We start from the raw sequence: 17033 nt of genomic DNA on the forward strand, positions 1-17033 counted from the left end.
TATTGACATACAGCATTAGTGGCAGATGTAGCCGCTGACCTATGATGGGAACTCATTCTGCTTATTGATCTTTCAGTCGCGTACCGCATCCCTGGCAAGCTGATGACAAACTGAGGATATGCATGTGTCTATGTGTGTGTACTGTACACGAGTGTGAACACACGAGCGAGCGAGAGAGAGATGGAGAAAGAGGGAGAACGAGAAACAAATCTCCAAGTAATCAGAAAAGATCTCAACGAAATCCAGCAATTAAGAGGTTGGGGTTGAATTGTGGTAGCAATCAAAGCGAGCACTAACTCAACAGCAGAAGTTTCAAGGACTTGGCATTGGGAAGTTCAAGTTCATGCAACACACAAGTCATGTACGCTCACTTGTGTAGGCCAGACAAGAAGCTTAAGTTTATCTCTGCCTCTCTCCAACTCACATCTCTCTGCTGCTCTTCTCCCTCAGTGATGGAGGATTGAGCTGAGATAATATCAAGTGGAGTGGAGATTAAAGCAGGTCTTTGGGGTTCACCAGGGGGGTGGAAGTGAGCGGCTGGTGGTAGGAGGACTGGAACATAGTTAGTGCTAATGGGTAGTAAGAGTCTGTTGATTCCCCTTTACACCCCACTATTCTGTCAAGAACTCCAGTATTAATTATTATGAATGTTGCATATCATAATTGTTTCCTGACTTCTGAGAGCATTTGTTTGATGATGAGCCTATCAATTGTTTCATAATAAAAAAAAAATACCATTGGCAAAATGCATTCACATTTGCTGTTGTATTCGTAAAAAAAAAAGCGCAGGTTGCTGTGTACTCAACAAAAAAAACCTCCTTTTAACCTTTGTGTTAAATGCCTTGTATGATTGCATTTCTCTCTGAGTGCAGCATGTACAATTCAATGTACTTCCATGCTTGCGTAATCACAACAACATCCCAGAGAATCACAAATGTTAATATAACAGCTCTGTTGAATGCTTGATTCTGATTGGCTGAAAGGTGCACATTTTTCCCCCAAGTGTAATTGAGCATAATCACTGTTCTAGATTAATGTGCTAATCAACATATCCACACACTCGCTTTCCATCTTGCATCGCTGCTCCAATATATTGCTTATTTCTTTAAGCATCAACTTTTAAATCTGCACTGTGAATCGTTTATGCATACAGGGAAAAGTGTATTCTGTGAACTTGATAGTTAATAGTTTTCCTATTTTGTTCCAGCTCATTATAAGTGACTGTCAATTTGTATCTTTAAAGCAAGTCAGCTTATGATGCTGCTGTCAGTGCTTCTGTCAGCTGTCAGTGCACAAGCAGCAACACAGCAAAGAAATAACGTCAGGGCCTGTCAATACACTGTTGGTGTCAATTTTCTTGGTACAAATTTACTCTCTATCATGAGTGATTACGCGTCCTCAACTCCCCAACATGAAGTGGTGCCACTTGTGTCTACGCCTGGCAGCACCTGACTTGCCGTAGCCTACAATTAAGGTGCTTTCAAATGGAGCAGTGGACTCGCACCTGCAATTCACTTTCAATGAGAGCGAGGTGAACAATCTTCCAGACTAGGCGGTGCAGCCAGTGAAGCACAAGGAATTCGCTCAACTGTGGTGGGGACGGAGAAAACGCTGAAAACGGTTTCAACTTTTCCAAGTGGAATCCACAGGTGCTTCATCTCACAACCGATTACATTTTAGTAGGGGCTGACATCACTTCTCACTGGATAAATGGGAGAAGGGAGGAGGTTTCCTTTGTCTGGTCTGAATGTAAATGTGAAAAAATGTGAACTATTTGCTTTAAAGAATAATAATAAAAAAAATAATATGAATATTGTTGGTATTCCTGTAAAATATTATAACATACCTTGGTATCAAAATATGTAATATATATATATATATATATGAATACTATATATATATATTTTGACCCAATAACTAAGAATGTCAAACAAAGATTTGACTCCTGGTTGTTAAGGCACTTGTCTGTCATGAAAAACAGAAAGATTATCATGTCTAGTAACTAACTGGCTTTGGATGTTTCCAATGCAACAATGAAATGAGCTAGTAAGCTAACAACTTGGCATGCAAACAAACAGCGCTAATGTTGTTAATCTAAACAAATATCTTTGTAGTTTAAATACGTTTGTGCGCTTGTGCAGTACAAGCAATATCTACGACTGTGTGATATTTGATTTGTGTTTAGAATGTTTTCATAGTTGCAAAGAAATAGATTTAGTAATGAACTATGAGCACGCTGCACGGTTGTGTTTACATTGCTCTGCCAATTTCCTTTCCCCGTGGAAATTGCCTGCTTACCACCGTGTGAAGCGGTTTCTTCCTACACACAGTGGAACTGCCCGCACTTTGCGATATCCACTGCTCCAACTGAAAGCACCTTTAGTTTGGGAGAATAATTGTTTGGGAGACAATGAAATCGCTACCTGGCAAGCTTTGCTAGACTACACTGAGGCCATATTCACAGATCTGTGACTGTAGGCAATTTAAGTGGCAGTAAGGTTTGCTAACTAACATTAGTTTCCTGGATGAGAGGTGTATGGGACTAAAGCTTTCTGCCTATGTGTTGGAAGAGTGAAGTGAGTTATTAGTCAGACCTTCAGAGGCTATTGGGGAAACAGAGATATTGCTGCCAAGCTGCTAATCCAAATCATGTTGCTTCGCAAGCCAGATGAAATCTTACTAAATATCTTGCACTGTGAACAACTGGGGGGAAACAATTTGTGTTTTGTCTGGGTCACAAGGCTACAAATCATGCATGTATTTGAGAAAATTATTATTTGTTGGTAAGCTGTTGTATGAGCGTGGAAATGAACTCAGGTCAGGGTGATTCGCATTCAGAATGCACTTTGTGGATGCTTCGCCTCAGGCAAGCCAATCCCTCCACATCCCCCACATTTAGAATGCACAACACCCGGCCTTGTTCGTTTCCCCCTCTGTTCCTTCACATTAAAAATGCCATTCTGCTCGGTCATTCTGCTGAGCCTACCTGGTTGTATTTAACAGCAGCTAGACATCATTCCATAATTAAATTCAAAATTCATTTGTGATGGCTCGACCTCCAATTTGGAAATCTATGACAGAAGATGGCACAAAGTAGAAATAGTTTGAGTCTTAATGAAGATATTGCCAAAACTGAAAAAGTTTCCAACTTACGCTGGAGTTATTTGACCAAACAAAGAAGAAAGGTTTCCCTGCAGCACAGTGGATACTTACTAACATCACACAATGTTACGCTCTGATTTTGTACATTTAAAATATTGGACCCACATCGTCCTGTGATGTAGTGGCTTACTGGCTTTTCTGCTGAGTACAGCATGTGGATATTAAGTCTGGTTAGTCCTACAAGATTGACCTCTGAAGTGCACACTGAACTGTAAAGCAAAGTAGATGATTAAATCAGAAAGCTGTCCCAGCTCATCATTATAACCCTGAACATAGGGAAAATAAAAGCCCGGTGTGTAACTCTGCACTTTGCAAAGGGAGAGACCACTATTGACAGTATCGATTACTGAACCAACAAAAAATAGTTTTTGGCATAATCTCTTTCGTTATGTAAAATCTTTGACTTGTCTTTTCACGTCATAAAACTTACATAATAACTTCCAGTTGACCAAAGCACAGACTTTGAAGGGCTTAAGTGTCTCTGGGCACTCTGTGTTTGATCAGGAAGCTTGTTGTTTTGGATGCACAGCATTTGAGTTAAACCCTCTGTCCCTGCTGTCAAGTTAAAGCAGGGCTGCATACATGCTCTGATCACAATTTATGGAGTAGACAAGCAGAGAAACCAATCGGCAATCTAGCCCTCTGGAAGAGGAAAGTGAATTGGCTGGGATCTCTTTTTTAATCACAAACACCTCTTCAGCTCAATTCATTTGATTTCTTTTGCAATTTTCATTGAAATTAATATTTCCTGAGAGCAGTACGATGAGCCATGCCAAGATGAATTTCATAATAGATTAAATAGCTGGTTTTAATGGAAATCTCTTGCTGTCCTAAAGATTTTGCTGTTACCCCGGTGCTCACTGGTCAGTGCTTCGGACTCATCAACTCTCACCCACTTACACAAAAGAGGTAGAAAGAAAACAAAACAAACTTTGAAGAAGGGAGGGTGAGAAAAACACCTTTTTGGTTGGAGAAATAAGGTCATTTCCACCTAATATCACATGCCAGATGCTCTGGAGGCCCTGAATATCTTCAACTTGAGTTTGAACAACTAGACTATGCATGAGTCTAAATCAATGATCTGTGTTTAAGTATTCAGTGCGGGGTATTTGAAATCAACCAGGAACAGATGCTCCCTTTGCACACATCTCTTTAATCCATCTTTTCTTTTTGTTGGAGACAACTGATAGTGTATCATCTCTAATGAGATCTATCTGAGCTATTTAACATGACTTAAGAGTTTACCACAAAGAAAATGGTTTAATGAAAACTAAAAATGTTTTTATCTTTTCATTTTCTTTGAAGCAAACTACTCAGCTCCATTAATGGCATTGAGAGAGACTCAAACATGTGAATCATTTAAGCAGCACTAGGGTGTAACACATCAAAGTGTAGTTCTCAATCTTGTGCTGATACAGTTGGCTATATGATTTTAACAATGTCTAGAAATTACAACTTTTTTTTTAATAATAAAGTGGAGCCTCCTGCCACGAGTTCTTCAGCATTATGATACAATGCCAATTGCGCTGTGAGGGATTTCACTCCTGCATGCTGTACCTTTTGTAGATGTTTCTCCTAAAAAGAGAGAGATTCTAATCACATCGCGATTTAACAGCACCTCTGCATAGAAATTCAATTTTTCCAGAAAAGAATATACCTAGTTGGCCTATTTCACAGCTACATTCATCTTACTCTTCACACTTGGGTTCCTACACCTTTACCCACATCTCTGTAAGGCTGCGTCCGAAGGCAGGTTAATATGGCTGTGTGTCTTCCATCCCGCCTTCCCGCCTCTCTTTGTGTCTGCCCTCCTGTTTGTCTGTCTGTCTTGTTTGTGAAGCCGAGTCTTTTGCTTGAATACAGATCTGCGCACCCCTTCGACACCTCCCCGTCTTCATTTTCCTATTCTCATTTTCTCATCCCCGGTTGCCCTTTCTTGATTTCTCATGTCTCCTCTATTTCACCTCTCTCCTCTTTTCATTCCCTTTCGCCTCCTTCTCTCCCAGCAAATCCCTCGCTTCTTCCACCTCTTCACCCACTGCTGCCTGAGGGTTTTGAGAAACGGTTACATAATGCACTTCAAATTATCACAATGCATGTATTATGGATATGGGGAGATATAGCAAGCGTAAGGGGATTTGATAAGGAATAAAGGAATAAAATTACCGATCACTTGCTTTGCAGCTGAAATGGGTCAATCTAGCATGTTCACGGTTATTAAGATTACAGAAAATTGCGCTGTCAGTGGCTGTGTGCATGTGCATTTGTGCAAATTTGTGCTTACTGAATCATCCCCATCTTACCACTAAGGTACTGATAACAACTGGGTGATTCTGATGACATATGACAGTAGTTCTTACATTGTCACTGCTGGCTTCTTCCCTTTATAAAAGCTCATCACTCTCCTACTTTCATAGCCAGGGATTTCAAGCCTTTCCCTCTCTTATCTAAACACTGGCCCATCCTTCTCTCTTTTATAGCTTGTGTCCTTGTCATTTTTTCTATTTTCTTTTAACTGTTTCCAAAAGGTTCCTTCTGCTTCTCTCTCTCTCTCTCTCTCTCTAGCCCCGCTCCTCCCCCATCCATCTGATCTGATCACTTTCTCTCGCTTTTATCCAGTTGTCTGTCTTCAATGGAATTACAGGACTGCTACTCATACTTCACCTCACAGATACAGGACAGTGTCTGGGCACAGCTCAGTCGAGAGTAGGCTCCCAGTGCAAAAAACATCCCCAGCAGTCATGTCCAACCTTCGCTTCTGCCTAAATACTCACTGAGTAAGACAAAAAACAGCAAAAGCAGATGATGAAAGAATTATATGGCAAAGCCTCAACACACACGGAAAATCCTCCAAAGCCCAGTAGACACTCTCTCCCCATGCATTATAGATCAGTGGCAACTCAGTTCCCCTATGGATTCTACAAGGAACTACACGATGAAACTAGACTAAGTGGCTAATATTTGTCACAATGGGATGTATAATGGGATGTCAAATGCAATTTTCATGCGCGATTCAAAATGATTCAATATCAAGTAAATGGATTAATTCAAATCAAACTCGCAACAGAGCCCCTGTGTCTAATCTCTTCCCCTTTTCTTTTTGAGCTACAGCTTAACGCTCCTCCATTTCCATTTCGCCTGCTCTGTGATCTCTCTCTCTCTCCCCCTTTTTCCATCTCCTCTGTTACGCACATAAAAAGGTTCCAAAAGGGTTCTTGGTTAGCTGGTATGAGTCTGCCTACAGCTGTCTGGTTTGGAGAACCCTTTATACTGTACATCAGAAAGCTCAGAGAGTTGTTCAGGGTAGATGATTCCTTAAAAAAAAGCAACAAAAACGAAAATTTGATTGATCTGACAACCTGTTCGGTTGACTATCCTTCTGTTTTGATTTTAATGAATCAAAATTGTTTGTAGTTGCATAGTCTCAGAGAAAGCAAAGGCTTGCAGGAGAATCTGCTCTCCTAAAAATGTAGGTGTTTTTGTGCTCCGACAACAGTGGCGGAGATGCAACTTCAAAATCTATGATGTCTTGAATTTAGACGATGATCAGCCACACTGAACATTCTGCAGCCCTCCTTCATCACAGAATCCATCTATCTTATATCATGAATGTATCGACCTGTATTTTAATTTTCTAAATATTATATTGTATTATATATATTATTGTTCAAAATTTACTTTCAGTTCAATTCACAATTCACCCATCGGGCCTTCTGAAAATCTGTACCTTGCCATATTCTGGACAACTCCATCAATTCTCAGTAATTCTCAATATTTTTTTGAGCCAGCTAGGGAGTGATTCCACCTGTGTTTTTTTCACAGTATGACTTCAGGAGTGCAGGATTTTAAAAAGCTGTGACATTTTGAGGGCCCCTGGTGGTTTTAATGTCCATGAAAATCTGCTGCCACTGTTACTGTGGAATCTGCTTGAACAAAGGAGGCGGTGAAAAAACTTATGTAGAACTTATTTTGTGAAAATGGCAGCCTGCAACATAATTCTCTGTTCACTCATTTGCATATATCCTCTGTACAGTTTCAGCAAAAAACATTTTTACACAGATAACCTGGATGGTCTTAATGATAATCGAGTTGGAAGTAAGATTTTGTATATGAGTGGACTGGAGACATACAATTTTTTATTGCTACAGTTCACAAAATCACACCCACTTGAGGCATTCTGTGCTATAACTCTTACTTTTGAAGATTTCTTTTAGAATTTTTTTTACAATCTGTTCAGCCTTTCAAGAGGCTTAGGTTTTGACATGATATGCAAATTATTCCACATTTGTCTAATGTAGTGTAAACTTTGAGAGTTTACCAAAATTAAAGTTTTGCAGACGCAATTCTGAAAAAAATTCACACCTCATCCAGGTTGTTTACTTTCACTGACATTGTTCATATATTGGGCCAAAAGTGAAAACATCTGTGTACAGTACAATGTACAGTAAGACAATTATAGTCACTGTGGGCTCAATTTTAGAATTTTTTTTAAAACCTTATATGACATTTAAACAAGGGTCTGCAGATGTTTTGGAAGCTGGTTTGGTGTCATTTTGACTTTCAGTGTAAAAGTAGATTTTCGAAGGTTTTTGGAGGACAATACCGTTTTAGATTGTAGTTGCTAATAGCCGACATTTGTGCCAATGTTCAATATCTTAAATTTTTTAATTTTAGTCATTGTTTCAGGGAGATAGGTTGGAAGGTCTGAAACAGCAGGGGAGACTTTAAAGGAGACACCTTGCTGCATTTAATTGAGGAATTAACTTACAAAAAACATAATTGCACAATTAAATGAATAAAAAAATGTGCAAATAAAATAAAATTTCATTGCTGATATACAGACTACTTTTATGCAGCTGTGTTCAGGGAAGAACCTGTGTAACCTTTGGATGGCAGTCCAATACTTAATAAAAGGCCAAAAAGGTGAGACACGTTTGAAGCTATTGTAAAATGCCTGATAAACACACACTCGTGACTGCAATTCAAATATTAATGCATTAACCAAAAATCACCACTCATACTGGTACTTGTGTGTCAATTAGCTACTGTTCAAAAATTGCTTGGCTCTCCGCTTTGCCCAACAACGCCTCTGTTCTGACATCACTGTAAAGCACGGCCTCTTGTGGCTCATTGCTCAAATTGACAATGAGTGTACATCTCTTAACAAATACCAATATAGACTTAGGGCAGCAGGTTGGCACAGTGTTCAGAGAGACTCAATCCCTGCAAAACAGCCAATGTGTGCACCAGCAGCCACATGTGCTGTCAAAGTGTCTTTGGGCAAGACACTGAAATCCCACCTGCTTACTCATTGGAAGTCACTCTGGATTAGAGTGTCAGCTCAATGCCTAAAATGTAAAAACGGAGAATGTAGTTTTCCCTTAGCGACTCAACACACAAATTCTCTCTCTGTCTGACCCCCCCCCCCCCCCCCCCCACACTCTCACTCTCTCTCTCTTTCTCTCTCTCTCACACACACACACACACACACACTAACACTTTTATTCCTCTTCTTTCTGTGTTTTTAAGTAATGATTTAATCACTTTTTTCATAGGCTTTATCATTGTGTAAAAAGGTAAACACAACTGAAACTAAACCAGTCAGGGAATGCTGGTAAAGTATGATGTACGCCATGCAGCCCATTAATCCATCAACTGAACTAATTTACTCTCGGTTCAGAGAAACAGTCTCATAAACCTCATCTACACACTACAGTAGCATAACTCATATGGTCCTAGAATTTAAATCTCAGTGATTTGTTTTGTGGGCATAAAAATAGTTGATGCAACAGCCTGACAACTGTTCAGCAAAGTGGGTTAAACAATCCAGCTGCAGCCTGCATGGAAGTGTAAGTCATTGTCTCCTATTCAAATATAGTTTAATAATGTTATATGCATTGTGTTTCAGTCATGGAGACCTATGACAAGTAACATCTCATACTGTAATAGTGATTCATGGGGCGGCCCAATAAATAAGGGAAATGTGAGTTTTGTATCCAGTCATTCTTTCCCAATTTTGGATGCACTACCTTGCGCTTTTTTAAAGTAGTCATATTGGATTTGAAGTTTTTTTTTTGTTTTTGTTTTTTTGGGCTCAGCAGTCCGCAAACAAAAATTCCATTGTCCAAGCGTATTTCCCTGCCTCACACAGTAACATCTCATTAGACTATGAACTAGGATCCTATAGCTGACAAAGCATGGAGTCAGGAAAGTGATGCAGTCCACTGTTAAACAGTAATTACTATAATATTCCCTGCAGCAAAACAGCATATGTGACTCAGTTGGTAAATGCATCAAAGAAATACACAGTTGCCCTGGCCCAAATCACAACATAACAATAAAATGAGAATTGTACAATATCGGAAGTTACAAGGGCTGCAAAATGGGAGCAAAGTGGATGTCTCCTGGGGTTTTAAGTGCGGAGTCAGCGTATTCTCTAAGCAAATGTGATTTTATTCATCATTTCTATTTTCTTACATAAACAGCTCTGAAAAAAAAGTCCCTGCATCAAAATTAATTAGCATAAATTACATTTCCTACAGGCCGTGCCAAATGCCATAAAGATGCCTCCTTGCACTTTGTTCATTTAGAGTGAAAGGTAGACAACCCACTGAATTAAACTACTGCAAAAACTTACAAACTTACGTGCTGTGTAAAATAAAAGCAACAGTGAAATGCTTTTATCACAAAAAACAAAACAAAAAAAACACTTGCTTTTAGGGTGTAGCAGGTAGATCAACGTTTCTGCCCATGGTATCTACTGTTAGGTCGACTTGGTTGAACACCCAGGTGCCTTTAACTACTAGAGCACATGGTTAAAATTAAAAATTTAATTCAACTTCTTGGAGCCCAGCTATTGGGGCTATTTTGTCATCATATAAATAGCATATTATTCAATACAATTTGAAACATTAGGTCTTGCGTTTAATTTATACTGTATACTCATATATACTTTATCATTTATATGTATTTTTTAAATTTTGGCAGATAAACAAAAGGCTTCGCAGAGTTCTTGGAAAACGGTGTCTTTTCTGTATTTTTCCACATATTTTTACCCAAAATTAAAGATTTGTTTCTATTATTTCTGTATGTGCCCTTTTTGTGATCAAGAAATCAAGAAATTCCACCTGTAGCATACTCCCAAGTCTCTAAGATTTCGACAGAGGTATGATATTGCCATGTAGTGACATCTAAGAAGGAAACATCACTTGTGCCATTGGACTCTAAACGGTGAGCTGAATCAAAAGTGTCTTCAATGTTTGAATCCTCTGAACAGTTTAAAAATGAGATTTACTATTTTTACAAATGCATAGGTTTTGTAAATCAGTGAAATCTGTTTACATTTGGGACATGTTGGAATACATAGGTGATATTATGCTAAAATCTTTTTACCCTTGAGGTGACAGGAAGAGGAAAAATGGGGAAATGCACATTTATGACACAATAATGTTGCTTGTATGTTTATGTGCATGAATGTGTGTTTTATTTGTATTTTCAGTTCATACTCTCCCAGCAGTGTAAAAAAATGTTCAACTTTGACGCTTTAAGAGGCAACTCGTAAAATGTTGACGTCAGATTTCAATGACATTTTTTTTTTCAATTTTAAGACTATATTTTTTTATTTCCTGCAGTCAGACCACACCAGTTTGGTAGGAAGTGGTCACGTCTCATAAATATTGATTACAGAAAGTAATAAGAATGATTTGATTTGTTGACCATTTTCACTGTTGACATGCTCCATCAACAACACTGGCAGATTTTCCACACTAGCGGTAGAACATGAAGGACAGAGGGCATATTTTGTTTTGCCATCTTTTGAGCAGCGCTTTTTCATAGATGACTTGAAAGTTAATTCCATCATAACAACATGGTTTACTGCCCTTTAAATAATTACATTTTAGCCCACCTTCCTTTGACTTTATGCATTGCAATATCTCTAAAATACTGGGGAGGTAGGGTAAATAAATGAAGCTTCTTATTAAAAACACAACATTACAGAGCACTAGTTTATCCCACTAAACTGCTTTAAAAAATCTGATGTCTTGGTCAGACACCAAAAAGTAGATCCCTTGAAGCTTATAAATCTTGCAATTAAGCTGGAGCTCAGTTTTACAAATCTGTGTCAAAATATCAAAACAAATGTCTGCTGGAGGCAGTACTTCCATTAAAACTGCCCAAGTGTCTGCCCAAGTAGTTAACAGTGGATGCAGAAGGATTCTTAATTTGAAACCATTTCAACCTCAGTGCGCTGTTTAAGAGTGTAGATCAGGTGTCCTCAATTCCGGTCGTCCAGCAGGTTTTTGTTCCTCCCTGGCAGTTAATAAGCCACACCTGGGCTGTTTATCAAATCCAAGAATGTCAAGTCGATACTTGTGACCTTGTGGAGAAAGTTCATCCCAAGTTGTCTTGGAGAGAACGATCTTCTCATTAAAGTAAGCACAGAGAAGCTTCCTTACAGTTCATGCCACGTACGTGATTAAGACACACAGCTGTTAACTGTCCCAGCTGTTTCAACCGACTCTGTTCTGCAGACTGCAGCGCTGCTTGGACGTGATGCGTCGTTCTCACAATGAATCTTGTGGCTTTCCATTTGTTCCCGCTGGTCAAGTCACCATCAGATGCATTGTCCGCTAAGAAGTTAACTTACGGGATCTTTGTCCATCCTCCGCCCTCTCGTTCTTTTGTTTTGGAATCGTGTTTCAGCGGTTAGATATTACGTAAAATATTGCTGCTCAGGTAGACACAGACCAGATTAAGACCAGACCTCATTAACTACCAGGGAGGACCAAAAGTCTGTAGGACACCAGCCCTCGAAGACCAGAATTGAGGTAAACCATGCTACTCTAATTGACTGCCTCAAGCACTGGGTTGGTATCATAGGCAGCACTAAACTTGCTGAGCTCCTGCCTTCACAGTCAAACCATTGGTTTGGAATAGGCAATTCTACATCATCCTCAACAGATCTTACTTGTGAGGTTTTGTAGGGATCAATTTTAAATCCCATCCTCTTCTCCCAGTATATTCTTCCTTGGCTACATCATCTGTAAAAAATAACATCTTCTTCCAATGTTACGCAGATGATACCCAGTTCTATATGACATTAAATCCACTGATCTGAATGTCCTTGACTTCTGTTTGGTCATTTTTGTGCTACCCATATTTTTTTGTAACATTTAGTTTTTGGTGGTTGGTAATTCCATACTGCACCTCCCATTCACATCTAGCCTGTCCATTGAGCTATGTGTGAGTATCTTGAACTACACCCATTTCCTAGTGATTGAACTAGTAGTCTGCTACTAAATTCACCTCACAAATAAAAAAAATATGAAACATTGAACTGAGCAAAGAGTATTATTTTTCATGACTCAGTCTTAGGGAAGAATGCAACTATGGAACGTTTTAAGCATTATTTTTTTACTGTGTAGGGGGAGAGAGCTTTTGAGAAAAGTAGCTAGAGAGGATCTGGAAGAGAGAAGGAGAGAGAGAAAGCGAGAGAGATGTAAATAAAGTCTCTTTGAAGCGAGTCTCTGTAATGTGTGATCCTGTCTAACTCTCTTTGAAGGTTTGCAACACCTAAGCTCCTTCAAAGACAAATGTCAGGGGACAAAAACCTCTGCTCCACAAACTGTACATAGCACTCATTCACCCACACACACTTACACACTATTCAGAAAGGCACAATATGGCAATGTGATCTGTAGACTTGTGTGCGTGAATATTCTGTGTGTTTGTGTGCAAGCAAACGTGTGTGTATGGGTGAGTGTGTGTGTTTGTATGAATCAAAGCTCCTTAAAAGACAAATGTCATGGGACAAAACACACTATTCCTCCGAATCTCACACACACACACACACACACGCACCACACACGCACCACACACACACACACACACGTTGCTTGTGCCTTCACACAGAAAGAAAATTATACTGTATAGGCTCATGAGTGCGTGCGCATTTGTGCGTGCATCCATGTGCGAGTGTGTATGTGCATGAGCCCGCCAATATACAATAGCCCATGATGAGACCGAAAGCGGTTTCAAATTAAACGTCAAGGTCTTTGAAGAGAGAGACGAGAAAAAACTGAGAGGGCTGAAAGGTAACGCATGCAATCCCTCTGCAATCCCAAATGTGGCTCGGTTTACAGGACCAACTCGTATCATAGTTTTGATTTGTGTGAATTATAGAGGTCTTCACATCCATTCAATATACCAGTAATACCTGAGAGGGTATTCTTTACGATTATTACTGCGGGTAGGTAAGAATGAGCACACATCAGCCTAGGACCTGACCTAATATTGTGGTCCAACACTCAGTGGTCAGCTTGCTCTGTGGAGTTCACTGTGCCACAGGAAATACAAATAAATGACAAATAAAACTTGAACTTGAAGACTTGGTGGGGACTCATGTGGGAGTTGGATCAAGCCACAAAGGAGTTATGGGCCTATGCACACCTATGACAGCTGAAGTGGGTAATCACATGCTATCCTCAGCGCCTGGTGTAAATGTTTGTACACTATAGTTAAGTCAGGTGTTTGCTGATACAAGTGCCCCTCTGAACTGATGAGTGGGTTGTTTCAATCCAGCCATCCTTTGAGCTCATGAATGTGGATTCAGCTTGGTTTCTGAACTGCTGAGTATGCTGTTTGAATTGAGAAAGATCAGCCTTAATGCAGAAATGCACTATTTTTGAGGCAAAAGGAAACAAAATGCATGCATGTTTTCATTATGGGCTTCCTGCAGGGAAGTAGGCTACAGGAAGCCAAGACTCAGTTGAGGAAAAGATGATTTACATATCGTAGAACACCCTGTATTATGACTGGAAATTAAGCAGGTAGTTTTGCTGGTAGCATACAATTGTTCAGTTGTATGATCAAAATGTGAACACTATATAGTCTATCCGGTCTACTCATTGGTGTCCAAATATATGAAGCAGATTGTAGACAGGGCATAGAACAGAAAATATGATACTGTAGTAAAGTGTGGAAATTCAGGTGCCAGTGCTGCTGATGCTTCAGTGTTTGAGGCTTTGATAGTTGGTACAATTCAGTTTCTGAACTGCTGAGAAGGCCGTTTCAAGCCAGGAGGGTCAGCCATCCCACAAGCCGATTGTTATTCAAATTGAGGGTGAGATTGAAAATTGTGGTTGTGAGAAAGTATAAGCCTAAACAGAGGTGCAGTGCCAGGGTAGCACAGATGTAGTGTGGATGAGCACAGGTCTGCTCAGTGTGAAGAGCAGGTGTACAAGGTGTGATCCTGGAAGAAGGCAGAATTTACTGTTTTGCCTCTGGGGGTGTCATGGCCTAATGCCTAATGCCTAATTCAGCAAAACATCTGCAATGAGAAGTGCCAACTTGATAACTCAACTCCACTTCTCTAACATCCAAGCCACAGTCCCTCCCCCTAAATAGACCAAGAGATACTTAGATCAGGTACTGTGTACTGATGAATATCTTGTGCCAAGTACACCTAAGTAAATGTGATCACAATGAAGATCTGATCACATCAGATATGATTTTTACACAATGGTTACCAACATGTGTGTATGCAGCCCCCAACTTTCTATTACTTTGCATTAAGGTTAATAAGATAATGATTAAGAGGAATTATTTAGGTGTTATACACACATGAAATGCCACTTGACATATACTTCCCGTTTTACAAAATGAGTTGCTACTTGTTCCATAAACTTGTAGCATCAATAAATAAACAACCTTGGCCCAAGGCAATTGAATGCTACGAATAAGCTGAATTTCAGGGTACCTAAACGTCAATAAATAAATCATCTATGCAAGCGTGCAGAGTGTGGGAGTCTTTTTTCTATGTAGCCTAAGATAGGGTCACATTCAAAAGCTCCAGTGATTCCTGTGTACACCTAACTGAAAATGATGCTCAAGTAAAGGAAAATACGTTTATTATTATATATACATGCATAGGCCATGAGAGGTTCATAATGTCCTGAAATGAAAGGATGAAGTTGGTTTGGGTCAATCATCTGGGTATACCTACCAGCTAGGTCAGAAAGGTCCTTAGTTGCGACCCACTGGCTGAGAAATAGCCTGCAGATCTCTTGCACCAATTGTAATAATGCACAAAATAGCTGATCTACACAGTAGAGTAGTAGTAGATACACTGCAAAAAATATCCATCATAACAAGTAATTTAGTCTCAAATTTAGTCTTAACATCCTATTTTTCCTAAAGCAAGTGAGAAATTCTGGGTTACGTAATTCCACTTCTTTCCAAAGGTGTTTTCATAAAGTGTCAATAGTGTCAATATCTTGAAAAAAGACAGAATAAGGCAGCTCAGTCCACTAGCATCAAAGAAATTATGAATGATTAAAGAAAATTCTTGAAGCAAATTCATTTGCATTGGGGACAAGTGGAATTATCACCCCACTGGCAGATTTTTTCACTTGCTTCTTTACAGCAGAAACACCTGAGGGTCCACTGAAAGAGCATTTCTCTGCTTTACGACTCTGCATTATGATTCACTACACTATTGATGCATGAGGCTCCCTGGGTGATTTCACACATTCCTATAAAGATTCATGTACACCAATATAGGCCTACCAGCTTTTCAGAAGGATTCCCCTGTGGTTATTAATCAACCCTTAAACAAGAAATGTGAACCAGACTAAGTGTTTTTTCGCATCCCTTGAATTCTGTTGAAGTTTACCTACTGCTGGTAGATGTTTACTGAACTTAAGTCTAAGCGCAGAAAATGACTGCAGGAGTGGGCGAAGCAGAGAGACACCGTGCTGTTAGCTTTGATAACTCAGCGTATAAATGCAGATGTAGACTAATCTAACTTAATTGGGCGGCAGGGTGCACTTGTGGTTCAAGAGACCGTCCTGTAACTGGAAAGTCACAGGTTAAATCTCCGTAACAGCCAACCTTGTGTCCATCAGCAGCCCCGTGTCCTTCAGCAAAACACTGAAACCCTGCCTGCCTTTAAGACGCTCTGGATAAGAGTAAACTCAGCTATGACTAAATGTCTACAGTATACAATAAAGACTGTATTACTCTGAAATCGTTTTGTCTTTCAGTGATGCGCCTGTCGGTGAAGTGACACTTCAAGGGCCATCGGACACGCAAATTGTCAAATGGTGAAGTGCGCGCTGGCAACTTGATTAAGATAATATGGGATCGGCGATGCACTGGAGGATAAACACACCTAAACTCAGTTCACCCACCTTTTTATAGAAGATTAGAGCTCACGCGCCTTTTTAGGCCGAGATAAATCTTAAACGAATGTAAGTTCTAATAGGGTAGGGGGGATATAGCCTAGCCTATATTAAAGCTTTTCTTAAAATATCATTGATTATTTATTTATATTGGTGGTGGTTTGACACCGGCTGGATGATCACACCTATTTTGTTTACCACATCACAGGATGGGATGGAGGAGGGTTTGGCTGAGAGATCTTACCCGCGTTCCTCAGCTTGCGGTTCCTAAACACCGAGATGATCACCAGCAGATTCCCCAGCACGTCCACCACCGTGGTGAAGATCAGCACGCTGGCCAGGACTGCTATGACCCAGGCGGGGCGGGCGTTCCCCTCCGTGGCCAGCGTGCGCTCTAGCTGCCCCAGCCGTGGCTCTGTCCGGTTCTTTAGGAGTGTAAATGTGTCCGGCATCACTGGCCCAAACCCCAACACTGTCTTAAGTCCCAACAGTGCCTGAAGTCCCGCAGGAACCGCCGGTACCGGTGTGACCTAAATGAAACATGGAGCGCACCCCGGTGCCTCCCCGGTTTCCACCAGAGCGCACGCCGAGTCTGCTGCTTATAACGCGAATATGAGTTAATTGCTATTAAGTGGTTCACCTGTAACCTATATAAAGTTACATAGACTCCTTGCCTGCTTTAGCACACAG

The 17033-nt window shown here is 40.1% G+C and overlaps 1 protein-coding gene across 1 annotated transcript in view; it reads right to left on the reverse strand.

Annotated features, from left to right (window-relative positions):
* The window catches only part of mtnr1bb (melatonin receptor 1Bb), a 31433-nt gene extending 14638 nt beyond the window's left edge, over positions 1-16795 (reverse strand). Inside the window, exon 1 of the mRNA XM_071536536.1 lies at positions 16588-16795. Coding sequence (XP_071392637.1) covers positions 16588-16795 — 208 coding nt within the window. The remainder of the gene's footprint in view (positions 1-16587) is intronic.
* Between the last annotated feature and the right edge of the window lie 238 nt (positions 16796-17033).

Source organism: Centroberyx affinis, unplaced genomic scaffold (genome assembly GCF_046629955.1).
Source record: "Centroberyx affinis isolate AG114_WGS23_722 - 3 ecotype Tasmania unplaced genomic scaffold, CSIRO-AGI_Caff_v1 ptg002889l_1, whole genome shotgun sequence".
Lineage (NCBI taxonomy): Eukaryota > Metazoa > Chordata > Actinopteri > Beryciformes > Berycidae > Centroberyx > Centroberyx affinis.